Source organism: Phyllopteryx taeniolatus, chromosome 16, assembly GCF_024500385.1.
Source record: "Phyllopteryx taeniolatus isolate TA_2022b chromosome 16, UOR_Ptae_1.2, whole genome shotgun sequence".
Classification (NCBI taxonomy): Eukaryota; Metazoa; Chordata; class Actinopteri; order Syngnathiformes; family Syngnathidae; genus Phyllopteryx; species Phyllopteryx taeniolatus.
Window position 1 is genome coordinate 204,828 of NC_084517.1, and position 21,623 is coordinate 226,450.

General features: G+C 43.9%; 1 protein-coding gene across 9 annotated transcripts in view; it reads right to left on the reverse strand.

Annotated features, from left to right (window-relative positions):
• Window positions 1-1,247: 1,247 nt before the first annotated feature.
• The window catches only part of LOC133466105 (coatomer subunit zeta-2-like), a 126,589-nt gene continuing 106,213 nt past the window's right edge, over window positions 1,248-21,623 (reverse strand). For 4 of the 9 annotated variants that reach the window (XM_061749468.1, XM_061749469.1, XM_061749467.1 and 1 more), the window contains one exon: window positions 1,248-2,710. In XM_061749468.1, the coding sequence (XP_061605452.1) occupies window positions 2,603-2,710 (108 nt within the window). In that variant the 3' untranslated portion in view covers window positions 1,248-2,602. Of the gene's footprint in view, window positions 2,711-18,552; window positions 18,777-21,623 lie in introns of those variants that run through there. The other 5 variants (XM_061749475.1, XM_061749474.1, XM_061749476.1 and 2 more) reach the window with 2 other exon arrangements.

A 21,623-nucleotide genomic window follows, 5' to 3' on the forward strand; every position in this document is an offset into this window, starting at 1 on the left:
ACATCCAAATTGTGCTAAGCATAATTGCTGTACTTACATTTAAAGATTTTATTAAACATTAAAATACAGCAACATAACCTGAGTGTTCATTAGACATGATGTGGAGGTTTAATTCTATTCAAAAAATATATTTATCATTGTAAGTCACTGTAACATTATGCACATTTTTAACCTTTGCCCATAAATATTATAAAAAAGTGTACTTTATTAATGAAGAACTTTGATACGTGTTTAAACCCAATTCTTTGAGTTTAAATGTAGATGTATTGTACTTAAAAGTTAAATACAACAATACAACAATTATGCTTCAGAAAATGTCCTCTTAAAAAATTTACTGTAATGGCTTAGAAAAATTATTGTCAAGTATTGCATGTTGTAAATGCTGTAAATGTTTGATTTTTTTTTTTTTATACATATCACATGAGAACCATTATACCACTAGTGATACTCATATCACATTTTGAGAATCATTACCTGCTACCTATCGCTCTGTAATGTGATAAATACAAATTTTAAAAATGCTATATAGACACTATACAGATGGAATGTATTATGTTTCATCATTATATACCACTGTTCATAATTGTATAACCCCCACTTTACCTTAATTGTATAAATATTACTGGGACCTATTTATGACTAACGAATATTTTAATGTTGGGTTATTTTGTTTAGGTTGAAATGTTCTTTTAATCCATTCAAAGCACTGCACTATCTGCTTTATCATTCTGTGTATACTAATAATGTGAAAATGTACTATTCCTCTTGGGATGTGCACGCTTCCACTGCTTCTTACAACTGTGTTGACTGTTCGTCTTTCTAATCAAATCAGGTGTTAGTTTTCCTAATAAGTTACTTGACGTTAATAATGCACATGAAGTATCAATAAACTAGAATTGTAGGCTCTGATCACCAAAAGTAAGTAAAATGAAGAGGGTACTTGCTACTGCTTAGTAGCAAGTACAACAGTCTTGTGTTGTGGATATCATTTTAGGTACAATGAAAGTGCAAGTTATCTAAATAGATAACTCTCCATTTAAGGAGAAATCATCAACCCTCCATTTAAAGAGAAATCATCTATTTAAACAAAAGCATTAAACTTTTGAGCAAAATGTAAATATCGCTTCAGGAGGGGTTCTTAAATTTGTATCAGTACAAGGCCATTGTCATAGACTTCATTATGAAGAAAATTTGTTAACCTTATCTATTACATGAACACATTCTTACCAATAAAACATACACTACAATAAATAACTGAATTTATTTTTCAGATTTCCATGCATTGACCATGTAGCATATACGGGTTAAATAAAAATGTAATTAATTTAGGAAAGCAACAACAACACAGAAAAACACAAAACAAACAAAGTACAGACGAACATTGGCAAAGAAAATTGACTTGTGATGTGAGATTGGTAGAATGAGCGTGTAGTGAATGGATATAGTTGGGGATTCCTGTTTTCGTTAATTTAAACCCAAATATGCACTAATCTGTACTTTTCATGGACCGCAATGTTGGATTTACGTGTCTTGAACACGTTTGAGGCAGGCAGGTCAAGCTTCTGATTGTTCGGCCGGCCCAGTCCACACCGGGAACAGGTTGTTTTGGTGGAAAGGAAGAAGAAAAATTAAAAGAGGAGCCCAAAAAGTTCCCAGGCAGGTCGGTCGGAGCCCGGGTGTCTCGGCTTGCAAGACGTTCGGAATGGGCGCGTTGTGCCCGCTACCATCCCCCCGGGGTGAGCTCAGGCCCCCAAAAAGGGTAGCTCGGAGCGCTTGCAGGATGCTCTGCAGTCGGGGATGGTCCGATGTGTCCTCGTCACCTCGTGGTGAGGTCGGCGTCCTGCCTGGGTCAGGCTCCGGCAAGTTCGTTGGGTGAGACAAGAGCTGACACAGAGAGCATAGCTCCGGCCTTTTTATGGCCGAAGTGAGCCAAAATTGATTTCTTTCCCACCACCTTCGGGGCCACAAGGGGGGCTGGATTGCCTCCGAGTGTTAATTTTCCATTTTGTTTTAAAACCCGTGGAATAAAATATTAATTATTGGATTTAAGATAACGAGACCATTTTCCCGCTTTGCATTGTCCCACGGCCATCCTCTTTAATACCTGTAGCGAATGTTGCAAATGTTATGTGATTGTTAAGAACACTACTATTTGCAATGTGGTGTTTGTGTGGTGTGGAGTGAAACATTTCATCTGTTTCAGTTGACAACAGATTCGACATCAGACATTCAAGTTTGCAGAAATACAGTCACTAGTGGCATCATTGTAAAGTTCTTAAAATATTAACTCCCAGCCAAGTCCAGTAAAGACTGTTTAATGAACCTGCGTGTGCAGTGCCGTTCCGTCGCCTGTGGGTGTCGCTGTTGCTCTGTCTAAACTCCCAGCGTGGCTGGCCAAGTGGAGAAGCAGGGTGGCGAAGCCTTTGTTGGCGAGATCCTCCGGGCTGGCTGTTGGTGGAAGTTAATTAATTTAGCGTGCTAGTGCGAACTCTGTATCTTTTGTCTCCGCTTTGATGCTCCGGCTGCTGGTAATTCACTTAGCGTCGCCATGCCAAAGCAAATGTCTGTGTCTTGCTTCTGATGATCGTGGCTGGTGATTCACTTAGCGTCTGTATGTGAAGTTGAGTCTCGCCACCCCGTGGTTGTCTATCTCGGCGGGAAGAGCGAGTCTCACCGGAGACTGTGGTGTCATCTTTCCATTGCGTGTCCGCTACAACCATAAGAAACATGAGACGGGCCTAGATTTTAAAAAGTTTATTGCAAATTTTAAATTCAAACTTGTACTGTGATGGAAAAAAAATACCTTCACTAAAGTTCGCTATAGTAATATTGTATCTTTTTCCTCACTCCCCCGTTTTCTTGGTTTGGTCACGTGACATTCCACTTATCGCGGTATGGCAGGGCAAAAAAACAGAAAAAGACAACCTCATCGGGAAACCCCCTATTTTAGATAGGTTAGCTGATGATTCAATGTTCCATACATGTCGGGACATGCCTAGTACATTGCTTCAACGTTATAGATAAAACCTAAAAGCATCCTGGATTCGGCTGGATGTCCAAGTACGTACGCATGTTGAGTCGGTGACTGGCTTCTAAGCAGTACCCGATGGACCGCGCTGTCTCCCCCACATGGCGCCTAAAGCGTTTGCAGTCCCGCCCCATCTCTTCCCAACGTCCTAAGGTCCTTTGCGGGATGCAAAAAAAAACTTAATTAATTTATGAGAAAAGAATAAGCCGGAAGCGACGCCTGCTTTACTTCCGATTTAGCGTGATTTTAAGTTTAAGCGTTAAAATCAAATTATTTTATCTCAAAAAGGGGCACCACGTTTCTTTTTAGATGTGTAAAACTTCAGGACAAAGTGAGGAAAAACCTCAATGTCTCGTAATCTGCAGGTTGGTACAGGAATTAGATAAGAGTTCTTGATAACCAGAGGTTTTTTGTCGAAACCAAACACACAAATAATACAGGTAGTGGATTTTTATGGAAAAAAAGGGCGGCCGAACCACGTGGGTGTCGCTGGTCACAAGATGCTCGGAGCAACCCGTTTCCCTCCCAACGGAGCTTTGGCCGTAAACTGCCCCGGCACACGAAAGGGTAGCTCGGGGTGCTGGCAGGGTGGCCTGCAGCAGGAAAAGGCCTGATGTGTCCTCGCCACCTCGTGGTGAGAGGTGGGGCGTCCTGGTTGAGCCAGTCTTCAGCAAAGTGGTCGAGCGAGTGAGAGCCAGCCACAAAGGGGGGCCTTTATGCCCAGCCAAAAGGTGGGTGTGTGTGTCCCCCCAACCCCTCCCCCAACGGGGAGATAGACTTCCCTGCCCAACGGGGAGATAGACTTCCTCTTAATATTACTTTGTTCATAACTCGGATTATTTGTGGTTTTTAAACCAGTGGGAAAAAAAGATTAATTATTGGATCGATGATAAGGAAACCAGTTTCCAGCTTTGCATTGTCACGTGCACATCCTCTTTAATCCCTGTAATGAATGTTTCAATTGTATGTGGTTGTTGAGAACCCTGTAATATTTGCAATGTGGCATTTGCGTCGTGTGGGGTAAAACGTCTCATTAATACTTTTGGTGTGGCCCTCTGGGGTTTTTTTTGTCAGTATACCCCTTGATTTAATTTTTTTTTTTAAATGGTAAAATGAACCTGAAGGGAATCATATTAATAAATAAAAGATTGTTGTGTTACCTCATTATTACTGAGGAGTATAGAACACATCTCTTAAATAAATTTGTTTTATTAATTTTTTTCATTTTAATATTAATAACTCAAGTAACATCTATGGTGATACGGGTCAGTTTCAACCCATATATATTTACATCAAGCATAGGCAACAAAAAAAACATTTCTTTCAGCAATAGAATTTGAATATAAACTGAAAATAAATGAAAAGCAGAACAGGTCATGACACAAATATAGATTTGCATGGTCAAATAAACAACAACCAATCAAGCAAATCAAACGAATAGAAATAAATTACTATTTCCAAAACTAATACAAAGCTAAATCCGAGTAAAAGCTTTTGTGTGCAAGAACATGCTTGTGTAAGTGTAAACTTTGAGGAAAGTGGAGCCCTGCGCTTCACCTGCAAGATTTCAGCAGGCAACTCAGGTTTATTTTTCTTCACTGTTCCCACCATGGTAATTTTCCTCTTGAGAAGTTCTTGTCCGAGGTCATAGCTGGTAAAAAAAATAAAAATGGTCACAAGTTTCACGCATTTTCCTTGTTTTTTCTCAGCAATGCTACTTGCAGCTTTGCCTGTGTAAGTCCAGGCATAGCTGTTTTTTTTTGCATCACATGCTGCCCAGATTTTTATGCCGTATCTCCCTGGCTTACTGGGTATGTGTTGCCGGAAGGGGCATTTTCCTCGGAAAGGGACAAGACTTTCCTCCACTGTCACCTCTGGTCCTGTGTTAAACATCAGCGGAAGGAGCTGCACCCATCTCTCCCCGACATCGCTGATGGGAACAAGCTTGTCAGATCTCGATCTGGTCTTTCTTTTGTCAAATCTGAGCACTCTTGATATCATTTGAAATGTCTGAAGTGACAGTGTTGCTCGGAAAATATGTTTCAATTGTATGTGGTAACCCTGTAATATTTGCAATGTGGTATTTGTGTTCTGAGGGGTGAAACGTCTCATCCAGTTCAGTTGAAAAACAGATTTGACTTCAGACATTCAAATTCGAAGAAATATAATCACTTGTGACATTAGGCACTCGGAGCATTCAGCTATGTTTGCAGTAACTCTCCATCGCTTTGTGTAGTAACTCCCCACCGCCTGTGGGTGTCGCTCGTGTCCCATCCATTGTCCCAGAGGTCTTGAGTTGCTTTTCAAAGGACAAATGGTCCTTTGAACTTTTATCTTGACATGTGCGACCAGCGGATTTTCAAGCTTTTTGTGTCGGTATCTTGAGCCCAGCACACACAGGGGGTCTTCTGATGACTGGGAGTCCAGGTTTCTGGGGTACCTGCTAATTAATTTAAAGTCCGGGTGAGTAGTCAGGATTCTCTTGTCTCCACTTTGATGAGCTCCTTCGGACTGGCTGGTAATTCATTTAGCTTCGCGTATGATAAACGAGGCATCCCCGTGACCGTCTGTCTTGGCGGGGGAGCGGAGACAGGGATGCAGTCCCAGTCCGAGATTGGGGGTCATGGTGCCATCTGGCGAGAGCATGTCCGTTACACTAGTTAGTTGATGAACATGAAAATGTTTAAATAATGTAAGATCATACTGTCGTAAAATGAATGGGTTAAATGATGTAGCAGGTAAGTAGCTTACACTTCATTTATCTGTTTTGTTTAAATAATGTAGTGTAATATCGTACTGGAGTAAAGTGAGCAGAATAATTGCATCAGGAGTAATGTATATGACTGTGTAGTTATACATTGAAAGTGACAAAAGCATTACCCGTAATTTGTTAATGAACATGAAAAAAACTGTTTAAATACTGTGACATTAATGCGATAGGTCAAGACTGTGCATGCACAGACACCTTTGAGGGCAGTCCTCTAGAAAAATGAAGGTTATGTATTTGTTACGGTCTATAAGAACATAGAGTACAAGGCTGAAATGTCACTCAGTCGTGCCCCTGGAGCCTGTCGACATATCGGCTATCCATACGTTCGTGACAATAGACAATGGACAATGGAGCCTATCCCAGCTGACTTCGGGCGAAAGGCGGACAACACCCTGAACTGGTCTCCAGTCAGTCACAGGGCACATATAGACACGGACAACCATTCACACTCACATTCACACCGTAACTGAGTGGGAACTGAACCCACGCTGCCTGCACCAAAGTCAGGCGAGTGTACCACTACACCATCAGTGACATCTTGGAGTCCTTCAGGCGTTTTAAAATAATTTTTATTTTTTTAGCAAACTCCTTGTGGGCTTTCATGTGTCTTACACTGAGGAGAGGCTTCCATTGGGCCACTCTGCCATAAAGCGCCAACTGATGGTTGACTTTCTAGAAATTTTTCCCATCTCCTGACTGCATCTCTGGAGCTCAGTCACAGTGATCTTTGGATTCTTCTTTACCTCTCTCACCAAGGGTCTTCTCCCCCAATTGCTTAGTTTGGCCGGGCGGCCAGCTCTAGTAAGGGTTCTGGTCGTCCCAAACGTCTTCCATTTAAGGATTATGGAGGCCACTGTGCTCTTAGGAACCTTAAGTGCAGGAGACATTTTTTTGTAACCTTGTAACCTTTTACCTCATGATTCTCATTTGCTATGACATGCACTGTGAGCTGTAAGGTCTTATATAGACAGGTGTGTGGCTTTCCTAATCAAGTCCAATCAGTATAATCAAACACAGCTGGACTCCAATGAAGGTGTAGAACCATCCATCCATCCATTTTCTGAGCCGCTTCTCCTCACTAGGGTCGCGGGCATGCTGGAGCCTATCCCACCTGTCATCGGGCAGGAGGCGGGGTACACCCTGAACTGGTTGCCAGCCAATTTTGAGAACCCTGTAATATTTGCAATGTGGCACATACAAACAAACAACCATTCGCACTCACAGTCACAGTCACACCTACGGGCAATTTAGAGTCTCCAATTCATGCATGTTTTTGGGATGTGGGAGGAAACCGGAGTACCCGGAGAAAACCCACGCAGGCACGGGGAGAACATGCAAACTCCACACAGTCGGGCCCGGGGATTGAACCCGGGTCCTCAGAACTGTGAGGCTGATGCTCTAACCAGTCGGCCACCGTGTAGAACCATCTCAAGGATAATCAGAAGAAATGGACAGCACCCGAGTTTAATATATGAGTGTCACAGCAAAGGGTCTGAATACTTATGGCTGTGTGCTATTTCAGTTTTTCTTTTTTAATAAATCTGCTAAAATTTCAACAATTCCATTTTTTTTCTGTCAATACAGGGTGCTGTGTGTACATTAATGAGGAAAAAATGAACTTAAATTATTTTAGCAAATGGCTGCAATAAAACAAAGAGTGAAAAATGTAAGAGGGTCTGAATACTTTCCATACCCACTGTACGTGTATTTTTACCTTAAAGAACCGCGCGACTAAAAATAAAACAACAAAGTGTTTGGTTGGGTGTTGTTTAAGAAAAAAAAGTATAGATTTTGTTGAGGTACCCCATTTTTGCTGGTAAATGCTGTTTTCAGTGTTTTAATGCCGTATTGCAGTAACAAACTTACAGAATAATAAACATTTTGTCCATGTACCTTTAATGTTGAGTACACTTTTGAATTATATAAACTTGTAAGTTTATAAAGACAGCTCCTGATCCGTAGCATACCTCATCGCTACTGCGTTTTATTATCCATCCATTTTCTGAGCCGCTTCTCCTCACTAGGGTCGCGGGCATGCTGCAGCCTATCCTAGCTGTCATCGGGCAGGAGGCAGGGTACACCCTGAACTGGTTGCCAGCCAATCGCAGGGCACATACAAACAAACAAGCATTCGCACTCACATTCACACCTAGGGGCAATTTAGAGTTTTCAATTAACGTGCATGTTTTTTTTTGAGGATCTGGGAGGAAACCGGAGTGCCCAGAGAAAACCCACGCAGGCACGGGGAGAACATGCAAACTCCACACAGGCGGGGCCGGGGATTGAACCCAGGTCCTCAGAACTGTGAGGCTGACGCTCTAACCAGTCGTCCACCGTGCCGCCCGTTTTATTATGATCTTTACAATTTTATTGTTAGTAATACATAATCATAAATTCATAATAGATTTTGGTTGTTGCTTAAGAAAAAAAGTATATATTTCATTGAGATACCCCATTTTTGCAGGTAAATGCTGTTTTTAGTGTTTTAAACTGTATCACTTTGTATAGTAGTCTTATTGCAAACTTGTTTGACTTCTTAATCTTAAAGCAGATCAGAATATTAGCCATCCTAACCTATCCTTCTTTATGCTGATATGGTAAGATCTGTTTTCTACCTTCATCAATACTATTGACCCCATTTAATGTTGATAAGATGCAATGTAAAAATGTTGTTTCATTGGTAGATCCATCCATCCATCCATCCATTTTCAACACCGCTTATCCTGGTTAGGGTCACGGGGCGCTGGAGCCTATCCCAGCTGACTACGGGCGAAAGGCGGACTACACCCTGAACTGGTCGCCAGTCAGTCGCAGGGCACATATAGACACGAACAACCATTCGATCTCACATTCACACCGTCACTGAGTGGGAACTGAACCCACGCTGCCCACACCAAAGTCAGGCGAGTGTACCACTACACCATCAGTGACTTTCATTGGTAGATGTGATATGTAAAACCCTATTTCAAAGACCTCAAAGGAGATTTTACAACATAAACTGTACTTTTCTACTAAAAGCTGGTCGACTCCTCTCACTGACCCTTTGTCAACCCCAGTGTTTCCTGACCAAACATGTCACAACATGTTCATGCATGACTTTTGCCATAATTACACCATGTGATCTCACGTAACCCTGTCTGTCCTCACGTGATCCTTTGAAGTGCCAGACTTTGTTTTATAACCCTTTGAAGTACCAATTTTATAGCTCATAATACTTTTCTTGTTTAATAACCCTTTAAGTGCCAGGTGGCAGCTCATGACCCTTTGAAGTACTGTTTTTATATTTTTATGACTGGTAGAGGGAGCCATAATGATGTCACGTGTTCAAAACAAACCCCCTAAAGGTCAAAGCCATAAACCTATCAAATCAAGGCCCGAGGCCAAGGGTCATAAATAATTACCGGTGACCCCACTTCCGTTTTGCGGTTAGACTTCCGACAACAACAGCACTCCCGGCTTCTGGTGACGTCATGGCCAATGTTCCCTCTAAGCTGCGCGCCTGTGCAATCGCGCACTGCTAGCACATACTCAGCGCACAAGAAAATCTATGCTGCACAAAAAAAAAAATTCAACAGAAACATTAAATAATGTCTGATTTTACACCTGATATAATCTAATTAATTAGACCAATAATATTGTTTTCGGTACCATTTTGCAATGTAACTCAGTGAACGACAGGTGCCCAGCCAATGATACGATAGTTCACTTACGCTACGCAGCCAATCATAGCATTGATAATGCTTGCATATGTGCCCTGCCCATATGCGCCGTGCAGGTTAGCGAGCTAACAACAGTGCAGCGGAGTTAAGAGACACAAACGCTTATCATGGCAAAACGAACGGGCAGCGACACATCCACTCAAGCCAAAGTGAAAAAGAAATGAGGTTCTTTTAAGATGGAATGGCTGTCGGAGTACGTGCAAATAGAAGAACAAGCAATGAAACTGGGTGAGATTTTTTCCTTTTTGAGTGAGAAAGATGTACTCTGCAAAACATGCAGCGAAGCCAAAGTAGCAAGTGAGTTTTCGGAGGGAAAAATGTGGACTGAATGGAGGTTGGACAACCTCAGATGGGTCAGGGGATCGGTACATCGGTTTGCGGGAGAGCGCAAAAGACAGAGAGAAAAAGAACGAGCTGTCACACAAAGCAAAATCTGACCCCGAGCAAGTTAAAGTTCTCATTGACAATATTTTACTTGCTATCAAAATGAATGCATCAATGCTGTCAGTTAGACAAATCCACAATCACATGGCAAAGTATGTAAGTATACCAGAAAGCTGGCGAAGTAAAATCTATGCCTTTGAATTTGTGAACTCAATCAATGAAATAGTGCAGAATGACACTATGTGCAGTGTTAAAAATGCACCCTGGCATACCGTGATAGTAGATGAGAGCACAGACATATCAGTACACAAAATGCTAGTCCTATATATTAAATACAGGGAGGAAAATAATGTTAAACATAAAACTGTGTTTGGTGGCATCATCCAACTGACAGCTTGCACTGCTCAGGATATTGTGCCGGCAATAACTCAGTTTTACTCCAAACATGGACTGGAGATGCAGAGAATGGTGATGTTGACCTCCGATGGTTCCTCAGTAATGCTAGGAAAACACAACGGAGTTGCGGCTTTGTTAAAGCGCCAAATACCACACCTAACTGAACAACATTGTGTGGCTCAAAGAAAGGACTTGGGCATTGATGATGCCTGGAAAAATGTACCTTTGATGCGAGATGTGGAAACTCTTCTTAGAACTGTGTATTCCACGTTCTCTCGGTCCACTGTGAAGAGGGGCAAAATGGAGGACCAAGCAAAGATTCTTGATGAAGGAGATACACTGTCATTCAGGCCTCTGAACGAAGTGCAATGGCTGTCACGGCACCAAGCTGTCAATGTTGTTCTGAGGAACTACACTGTGCTTCAAGAATTCTGCAAAAGAGAATTCACCGATAACAGAGACCCAGTGGCAAAGTACTGCTACAAAAAGCTGAGTGATTCAAAGTTCAAGGTTACTGTCACTGCTCTGGGAGATGTTTTGGGTGAGCTAGCACAACTCTGCCTCACTTTACAAAGACGGAACCTGACTGTGATGGAAGGACGCTGCTTTGCTAGAGCAAAGATTGAGAAGTTGCGTTCCCAATACTTGAGGGAGAAGGATGTACAGTGGAGTGACTGTGTCAAAGAGGCAACGGGGACCTCATCAGCTGATTGTCTAAATACTGGTGAGATTAGTCTTAGTCATTACTAAGCTCTGTGATCACATGGATGCTCGTTTTCCAGCGGATGAATTAAAGGAGGAGGGCGGCACGGTGGTCGACTGGTTAGAGCGTCAGCCTCACAGTTCTGAGGACCGGGGATCAATCCCCGGCCCCGCCTGTGTGGAGTTTGCATGTTCTCCCCGTGCCTGCGTGGGTTTTCTCCGGCCACTCCGGTTTCCTCCCACATTCCAAAAACATGTATTAATTGGAGACTCTAAATTACCCATAGGTGTGACTGTGAGTGTGAATGGTTGTTTGTTTGTATGTGGCCTGCGATTGGCTGGTAACCAGTTCAGGGTGTACCCAGCCTCCTGCCCGATGATAGCTGGGATAGGCTCCAGCACGCCCGCGACCCTAGTGAGGAGAAGCAGCTCAGAAAATGGATGGATGGATGGATGGAATTAAAGGAGTGGTCTGCATTTGACATTGAAGCATTGAGCTCAAACATCAGTTTTGACTATGGATCAGCAGACATTGCCACACTGGCAAAGACGTATGAGGCCATTTTCCACCACCCACAGTCTATGGAGGCCATTAACAGTCAATATGCTGAATTCAAGTACATAATGAAGCAAAAACTTAAACAGGGGTCAATCAGAACATTCTCAGATATGGTTGCTGCAGCACTTAAATATGAGGAGCTAAAGGAGATCTCACAGCTTGTGGATATTTGTGCTACATTTCAAGCTTCCAGTGCAAATTGTGAAAGAGGATTTAGTTTAATGAATCATATCAAAACAGCATCCAGAAATCATCTTGAAGTGGCACATTTGGACCAGCTGATGCGCATAAAGTGAAAGCGAGACGCAGAGGAAGTCATCGACCTGGACAAAGTGTACAAGCATTGGAGAAGCGAGAAGGACAGACGTGAACAATAAGGTAAAATTTAAGTCAGATTTGTGCATACTCTAGTGACATTTATTTAATTTACATTTTTTTAAAATAATAATTTAACATATTGTTAAATATGAGGGATGGGAGTGACGGCGCTGAAGCACTCCCCCACAGTTTAAAAAAAATCCTAGAGCAAACCCTGATTGGTAGTAGAAATGCTAATAAAAAACTGAGTACTTAGATATTTTACATACAGAGTTACAGGAATTTACACTGTATCACAAGCCACAGCACACGTCATTGTGCAAAACGTGAATGTTTTAATGTGAACAAAATTATATGTCTGAAAGGTGTATATGTGCCATTTCTTCCAGAACATGTCCTCACCCAGGCCACAACTGGACCTCACCCAGACCAAAGCAGGACTCCTGTGGTTAAAGCATTTTCATTTCAAGTGGGCCAAATCATCCATCCATCCATCCATTTTCTACCGCTTATCTGAGGTCGGGTCGCGGGGGCAGTAGCAGGGACACCCAGACTTCCCTCTCCCCAGCCACTTCATCCAGCTCTTCCGGGGGGATCCTGAAGCGTTCCCAGGCCAGCCAAAGGACGTAGTCTCTCCAGCGTGTCCTGGGTCGTCCCCGGGGTCTCCTCCCGGTGGGACGTGCCCGGAACACCTCACCAGGGAGGCGTCCGGGAGGCGTCCGGGAGGCATCCGAATCAGATGCCCCAGCCACCTCATCTGGCTCCTCTCGATGTGAAGGAGCAGCGGCTCTACTCTGAAATCCTCCTGGATGACAGAGCTGGATGACACCCTATCTCTAAGGGAGAGCCCGGACACCCTGCGGAGGAATCTCATTTCGGCCGCTTGTATCCTAGATCTTGTTCTTTCGGTCACAACCCACAGCTCGTGACCATAGGTGAGGGTAGGAACATAGATCGACCGGTAAATCTAGAGCTTCGCCTTTTGGCTTAGCTCCTTCTTTACCACAACTGATCGATACAAAGTCCGCATCACTGCAGACGCTGCACCGATCCGCCTGTCAATCTCCCGTTCCATTCTTCCCTCACTCGTGAACAAGACCCCAAGATACTTGAACTCCTCCACCTGGGGCAGGATCTCATCCCCGACCTGGAGAGGGCATGCCACCCTTTTCCGACTGAGGACCATGGTCTCAGATTTGGAGGTGCTGATTCTCATCCTAGCCGCTGCACACTGAGCTGCGAACTGCTCCAGTGTGAGTTGGAGGTCACGGCTTGATGAAGACAACAGAACCACATCATCAGCAAAAAGCAGAGATGCAATACTGAGGCCACCAAACCGGACCCCACCTACGCCTCGGCTGCGCCTAGAAATTCTGTCCATAAAAGTTATGAACAGAATCGGTGACAAAGGGCAGCCTTGGTGGAGTCCAACCCTCACCGGAAACGAGTCCGACTTACTGCCAGATATGCGGACCAAACTCTGACTCCGGTCGTACAGGGACCGTATCAGGGGGTTCGGTACACCATACTCCCGAAGCACCCCCCACAGGACCCTCCGAGGGACACGGTCGAACGCCTTCTCCAAGTCCACAAAACACATATAGACTGGTTGGGCGAACTCCCATGCACGCTCGAGGACCCTGCCAAGGGTGTAGAGCTGGTCTACTGTTCCAGGGCCAGGACGAAAACCACACTGCTCCTCCTGAATCTGAGATTCAACTTCCTGACTGACCCTCCTCTCCAGCAACCCTGAATAGCCCTTACCAGGGAGGCTGAGGAGTGTGATCCCCCTGTAGTTGGAACACACCCTCCGGTCCCCCTTCTTAAAAAGGGGGACCACCACCCCAGTCTGCCAATCCAGAGGCACTGTCCCCGATGTCCACACGATGTTGCAGAGGCGTGTCAACCAGGACAGCCCTAGAACATCCTGAGACTTGAGGAACTCCGGGCGAATCTCATCCACCCCCGGGGCCTTGCCACCGAGGAGCTTTTTAACCACCTCGGTGACCTCAACCCCCGAGATAGGAGAGCCCGCTTCAGAGAACCCAGACTCTGCTCCCTCATGGGAATGCGTGTCGGTGGAATTGAGGAGGTCTTGAGGAGTATTCTCCCCACCTGTCATGGGTGTGTGTTCCGGTTTTTGTCTTCCCCCTGTATCACACACACCTGCTCCTGTGAGCATATTCACCACCTGTGCCTCGTTCATCCTAATTACCCCTTGTATTTAACCTCGTGTCTAATTCCCTCTCGTCGCCAGTTCGTTGTACCTTGTCGTCGCGTTCCAGCATTCCTTGTTTCCACGCCACAGACTCATAGTAAGACTTGACCCTGTTCCAATTATCGACCTCGCCTCTTTGCCTCATGTTTTTGGATACTGTTGCCTTTCTTCGATTGCCTGCCTATGTACCGACCTATGCCCGTATATTAAACCTCTCTTTTTGGAAACTGTCCATTTGTTTTGGAGTCGTGCATTTTTGGGTCCTATCCTCTGTTCCGTTCATGACAGAACGAACTGGCCATAACATGGACCCAGCAGACTCAGACCCGGTGCGCAAAGCCCTTCAAGCGCAGGGTCAACGCCTCTCGAAGCAGGATAAGCAGCTTGCTGCCCTCCACCTTCATCTAGAGGGACTGTCAAGGCATCAGGACAATATGATGAGACAGGTGGCCTCGCAGTTTGAACTTCTTATGAAAATGATTCAAGAGAGGGAACCAGTTGGCACCACAACCGATATCGCCACGGTACCAACATTTCCATGTGAAGTCATTACCATGCAGCCACATGCCACCTCCGCTGCTGTCTGCCCACAGCTCTCTCGACCGGAAAGGTTCTCTGGAGATTCTGGGAACATTAAGCAGTTCATCACGCAGTGCGAACTCCACTTTGAGCTGAAGGCAGCTCCCTTCCCCACCGAGCGAGCAAAAATCGCTTTCGTCATTTCCCACCTGACTGGTCGTGCGGAGGCGTGGGCTACTGCTGAATGGAGCCACAATTCCGCCGCGTGTCATTCATGGGCTTTTTTCGTAAAGACTATGGAGCAAATTTGTAAATTTTCCACACCAGATCGTGAGGCAGCTCGCTCCCTTGTCACCTTACAAGAAGGCAAGCGCAGGGTGTCAGATTACGCGATTGAGTTTCGCATTCTAGCAGCTGAGAGTCATTGGAATAATCGGGCGCTACTCGATGCCTTTTTTCAAGGACTATCCCCCGCCGTCAAGGATCATTTAGTCCCGCTAGACCTGCCGACCGACTTGGACACGCTCATCGCTCTCGCCGTAAAAATCGACAAGAGGCTTTTGGATTGCGAGCTGGATAGAGATCGGCGGAGGGCTGCGTCACCGCGCACTTGGAGGACGAGCCTCGGTGACCAGCCAAACCTTGGCAGATCCCCTGTTTCCGGTCTCAACCCACTGGCTAGCGTCCCCACGGATGAACCCATGCAACTGGGCAGGTTCCGTCTCTCCCCTGAGGAACGTCAACGCCGGTTGAGGGAAGGGCGGTGCTTCTACTGCGGTCAGTTGGGTCATTCCGTGAGCAACTATCACGTCAAAGTTGCCGGTGCCGGTAGCAAGGGCACGGGAGAAGTGAGTCTGAATTTCATTAAGGAAGACCCTACACGGGTTCTTCCTAAAGTGACACTATGCTCTCCTGATCAAGAAATTCATACACCTATATTAATTGACTCTGGTTCTGACGCTAACTTACTTAACTCCATCCTCGTTAGACGTATGCACCTTAGAACCTTTCAAATAAAACGCCACCGCAACACCTATGCTGCAGACGGCAGTTTTATGGGCAAGATCACTCACCGCACCCAAACACTCACATTGACATTTACTGATTCTCACTCGGAATGCATTAGTTTTCATGTTTTTGACGCCATAAATCATGACCTTATCTTAGGGAACCCATGGTTGAAATTACATAACCCCCACATTGACTGGTCCTCTGGGCAGGTTATGTCATGGGGCAGCAATTGCGCCCGGAACTGTTTCAAGCCGCCATGTGATGTTCAGGGCTATGTTTCTAAGGACAATCCACAGACCCCATCTGGGGATCCTGATTTATCTCAAGTGCCCACCTGTTACCAGGATATTAAAGACGTTTTTTCCAAGTCCAAGGCCAAATCCCTTCCACCCCACAGACCTTATGACTGTGCTGTTGACTTGCTGCCTGGAACCATACCCCCACGAGGGAGGTTGTTCTCTCTTTCAGGGCCGGAACACAAGGCCATGAAGGAGTATGTGGAAGAATCACTGGCAGCCGGGATCATTCGCCCATCTTCATCCCCTGCGGGAGCAGGATTTTTCTTTGTGGACAAAAAGGACAAGACCCTGCGACCCTGTATCGATTACCGGGGTCTCAACGAGATAACTGTAAAAAACAGGTACCCTCTTGCTCTCATCTCCACCGCCTTTGAGTTCCTGGAGGGAGCCAAGATTTTCACCAAACTGGACTTAAGAAATGCGTATCATCTCGTCAGGATAAGGGAAGGGGATGAATGGAAAACAGCATTCAACACACCAACGGGACATTATGAGTATTTGGTAATGCCTTTTGGACTTACTAACGCTCCAGCTGTTTTCCAAAACCTTGTCAATGATGTCCTGCGTGACATGTTGAATGTTTATGTTTTTGTCTATTTGGACGACATTTTGATATTCTCCCCGGATGAGGAGACTCACATTATTCATGTCCGCTCTGTATTGCAGCAGCTACTGCAGAATCAACTATATGTCAAGGCTGAGAAATGTGAGTTCCACAAGGCGTCCGTTTCTTTTCTGGGTTTCGTCCTGGCTCAAGGTGAAGTCAAAATGGACCCTTGCAAAGTCGATGCCGTTATTAATTGGCCTACTCCCACTTCACGCAAAGATGTACAAAGGTTCTTAGGGTTCGCAAACTTCTACAGAAAATTCATCAGAAATGTCAGTTCTATAGCCTCTCCTTTGCATGATCTTACCTCGCCACACAGACCTTTTGTATGGAGCCCGCTTTGTCAGGCAGCTTTTCAAAAACTTAAATCGAGCTTTACCTCCGCTCCCATCCTAACTTTGCCAGATCTCAAACAGCAGTTTTTGGTAGAAGTTGTTCCCCACGACGTATTTCACTTGTGCACAGACTGCAAATAACACCGCAAAATAGTCCCACACCGTGTTTTTTCACCGACAATATTGACAAAACTTTATTGGCCGTCAGATAGTTACAGAACTGCGCAACAAGACATGTGACAAGGCCAAAGATAAACTAACTTTTGTATTCATATGCGACGAAGACGCAGAGTTAAATGTCTTGTGCTGAGCCGATCGATGATGTCATTGATATATGTATATATATATATGAGAAAATTTGGATGCACACATTTTTAATGCATTCTTGAAGTATCGGCAGGTCCTTAGAATCAAAGAATCGGATGGTAAAAAATTTAATCAGGACATCCCTAGTTTTTTTTTTTTTTTTGTCAAGCCGTTCGCCTTTGGCAACAGATTTTGAACTAGGAAGCACACTAATTCCTCACGGCTCATGAAAGCGACTCACCTATGTTAAGTACTGTACGTCAACAATGTCACCATAACAAAGCACACCAGCGTGGTAAGTTTTGATAAAATGTGAAACCTTCAAATATTTTCAAGGTATTTATTTACAATAACTTTGTACTGTACTGGGCACTTTAGGCCTAGAAAAAAACCTACAAAACAATATTTTTTTACTGTACTGTTCAATCCCCGGCCCCACCTGTGTGGAGTTTGCATGTTCTCCCCGTGCCTGCGTGGGTTTTCTCCGGGCACTCCGGTTTCCTCCCACATCTCAAAAACATGCATTCATTGGAGACTAAATTGCCTGTAGGTGTGAATGTGAGTGCGGATGGTTGTTTGTTTGTATGTGCCCTGCGATTGGCTGGCAACCAGTTCAGGGTGTACCCCGCCTCCTGCCCGATGACAGCTGGGATAGGCTCCAGCACGCCCGCGACCCTAGTGAGGAGAAGCCGCTCAGAAAATGGATGGATGGATGGACTCCGGTTTCCTCACACATCCCAAAAAACATGCATTAATTGGAGACTCTAAATTGCCCGTAGGTTTGAATGTGAGTGCGGATGGTTGTTTGTTTGTATGTGCCCTGCGATTGGCTGGCAACCAGTTCAGGGTGTACCCCGCCTCTTGCCCGATGACAGCTGGGATAGGCTCCAGCACGCCCGTGACCCTCGTGAGGAGAAGGGGCTCAGAAAATGGATGGATGGATGGATGTACAGTAATATGGGTGCATATGAAGGTTTACTATGATAATTAAAACAAAATTAGAGGAGGCCAAAGAGGGAAGATTTTTTTTCCAAGATCATTTTAATAATATTCCACTGTCAGGTCAAACAGTTTTAACATAAATGAAAGTTGTTTTTTTTAACTGCAAACTCCCCTTTAATATTTTGTTGTATAACTTTTTGAGGAAAATCACTTTAATTAAACAATTTCTGTAACTCTCAGACTTCAGCACCTGTTGACATTTTGGCCCAAACTGCTCCGGCTGCGGTTTGAAGGATGCCTTTTCCAGACAGCATGTTTCACTTCCTTTTAAGACCAATGCCTTGATAGTCCTGAAATTACATCACAGCCTACGGAGATTCAAGACACCCTCTGCCAAATGCAGCAAAGCAGCCCAGAACATAACAGAGTAGGTAGTCAGTTCATTTTATATCTGCTTTATTTTTGCATCTCTCAACACTGAGCTAATGTGACTTCCCCAAACTCCAGTCTTGTTAGTTTCAAGTTATTTCAGTGAACATAGCCCTCCAATTAAAGTGATTACTAAACTTTAGGTTAACGTTGTTGAAACTGCCGTCCGATAGCTTGACATCTCTGTTATTTCAGTATGGACCATTTGATCTGCTCTTTGGCTGACTGCAGGACCTGGAAGAATCAGAAAAAGATTACATTTGACATAATTCAACATGACCACAGGCATTCCTTAAAGCTAAATTTTATTTTATTTCTTGACACCCTTTTGAACTCCAAGTGGCGTAATAATTTACATATCGCAAAACCAAACGACATGTAAATAACCACTAGATGTCACACTGAACATATTTTTTAGTTAACCGAGCAAGATACAAAGTATTAGCAAAGTGGACCGGTTTTAAGTGAAGAACATCCATCCATTAATCTATTTTCGGAATCGCCTATTCTCACTGGCACCTATTTCAGCTAACTTCGGACGAGAGGCGGAGTACACCCTGAACTGGTTGCCAGCCAATTGCAGGGCACAAATAGACAACTATTCACACTCACAGTCACACCTACGGACAATTTAGAGTCTTAAATTAACCAACCATGTATGTTTTTGGAATGTGAGAGGAAACCGGAGTACTTGGAGAATACATAACGCCATTTTGAATGATTTGATTTAAACCTGGGTCCTCAGAACTGAGGCACCATGTGCTAAGTGAATAACAGTTACACTTTAATAATACTTCGGTAAAAATTTAACTATATTTGAACTTATCCAAGGGCGGCACGGTGGACGACTGGTTAGCACGTCTGCCTCACAGTTCTGAGGACCTGGGTTCAAATCCAGCCTCGCCTGTGTGGAGTTTGCATGTTCTCCCTGTGCCTGAGTGGGTTTTCTCTCGGTACTCTGGTTTCCTCCCACATCCCAAAAACATGCATGGTAGGTTAACTGAAGACTCTAAATTGTGTGTATGTGAGTGCAAATGGTTGTTTGTTTCTATGTGCTCTGCAATTGGCTGGCAATCAGTTCAGGGTGTACCCCGCTTCCTGCCCGCAGTTAGCCGGGATAGGCTCCAGCATGCCTGCGATCCTAGTGAGGATAAGCGGTACAGAAAATGGATGGATGGAGTATTTGAATTATTGTCAATTGTTGTCCAGCAGAAATTCATAACTGAAAGAAAGAAAATTCTAAAATAATATTTTTCAAACTTTTAATCCCAAAATGTCTTTTTTAGTTTCATGATTTGCAATGTTTTCTGAAGATGCTAATTCCTGTTTTTGATATATAGGATTCCCCCCTATTGCTTAATATGCCTTGTCCATAAAAACTAACACAAATGCATCTTAGTGTCTTTTTTTTTTATTTTCTGTTTTTTTGGTTCTTTTACAAATGGTCCTTTTTGTCACTCAAGATGCCTTTATCGTTAATCCTACTGGAGAGAGCCTCATTATGTTATGCGATCTGTGAGCTGTAGGCAGCCATTTTGCATTCATATTTAGACAGCAAAATAAATTGTGCTATTTTGTTAGATATGAATGAATATGTATGAATTTGTGAAAAGTGTCAGTTTCTTTACTGTTATTATGATTGTCGAAAGACAAGCGTGTAATGGGATTGAGTAGTTAGGATAATTTATGTACTTGTATCCGCAGTTTGAAGGGCAACACATCTGTTATTGTCTTGACTTTATGCACTTTTGTCTTTACCATTATAAGTTATATGAGTTATGAGTTGTGTATATATAACAAAGGCAGGTTTATTATTTATTTTGATTTCACATTTATATTACTTATTTTCAAGGCAACATTGATTTTTGTTTGAGTTAAAAAGAAGACTATGCCTGAGAAATAAATGTTCAAATTATGGAGATAAAATAAAATGATTTTTCATTCAATAATCAGTTATGTTGAGTTCTACTTTTGGAGAATCATCAACATGGAAAAGTGAGGGGGTGCTCATGGTATGACAAAATTGTTCAGGGGATACACAAGAGAAAAAAGATTGGGAACCACTGGTATAAAGCACGCCGCCTCTGGACTCTAGAGCAGTGGAGACGCGTTCTCTTAAGTGACGAATCATGCTTCTCCATCTGGCAATCTGATGGACGAGTCTGGGTTTGGTGGTTGCCAGGACAACGGTACTTGTCTGACTGCATTGTGACAAGTGTCAAGTTTTGTGGAGGGGGGATTATGGTGTGGGGTTCTTTTTCAGGAGCTGGGCTTGGCCTATTAGTTCCAGTGAAAGGAAATCTGAATACTTCAGTATACCAAGAGATTTTGGACAATTCCATGCTCCCAACTTTATGGGAACAGTTTGGAGCTGGCCCCTTCCTCTTCCAACATCACTGTGCACTAGTGCACAAAGCAAGGTCCATGAAGACATGGATGACAGAGTCTGGTGTGGATGAATAGATTGACATGCACAGAGTCCTGACCTCAACCCTAAAAGAACACCTTTGGGATAAATTAGAGCAGAGACTGAGAGCCAGGCCTTCACGTCCAACAACATTGTGTGACCTCACAAATTCACTTATGGAAGAATAGTTACAAATTCCCATAAACACATTCCTAAACCTTGTGGGCAGCCTTCCCATAAGAGTTTAAGTTGTTATAGCTGGAAAGGGTGGACCAACATCATACTGAACCCTATGGATTAGGAATAGGATGTCACTCACAAGTTAATTTGTGAGTCAAGGCAGGTGAATGAATACTTTTGGCAATATAGTGTATCTTTGTCTCCACCTGGTCTCACAAGGCCTGCTCCCCTTGTGTCAACCAATCAGCTCTCACCATCCGCTCAACTTGTCCAGGTGTACCTCTTTGTTTCGTCAGTATGTTTGTATTTCGTTTCCGTTTTCTATTCACTCATTCTGTTTATTGTCCTTGTCGCGTTATGACGTTGCGTTGCTTGTCATGGCGAGTCGAGATGAAACCCTCAATTGCGAGAGGATGCTTGAGTCAGAAAGAATCCATGCATTGCACTAAAACTCCATGCAGTATTGGGAAAACTATTTGGATAATGTTGTGTGT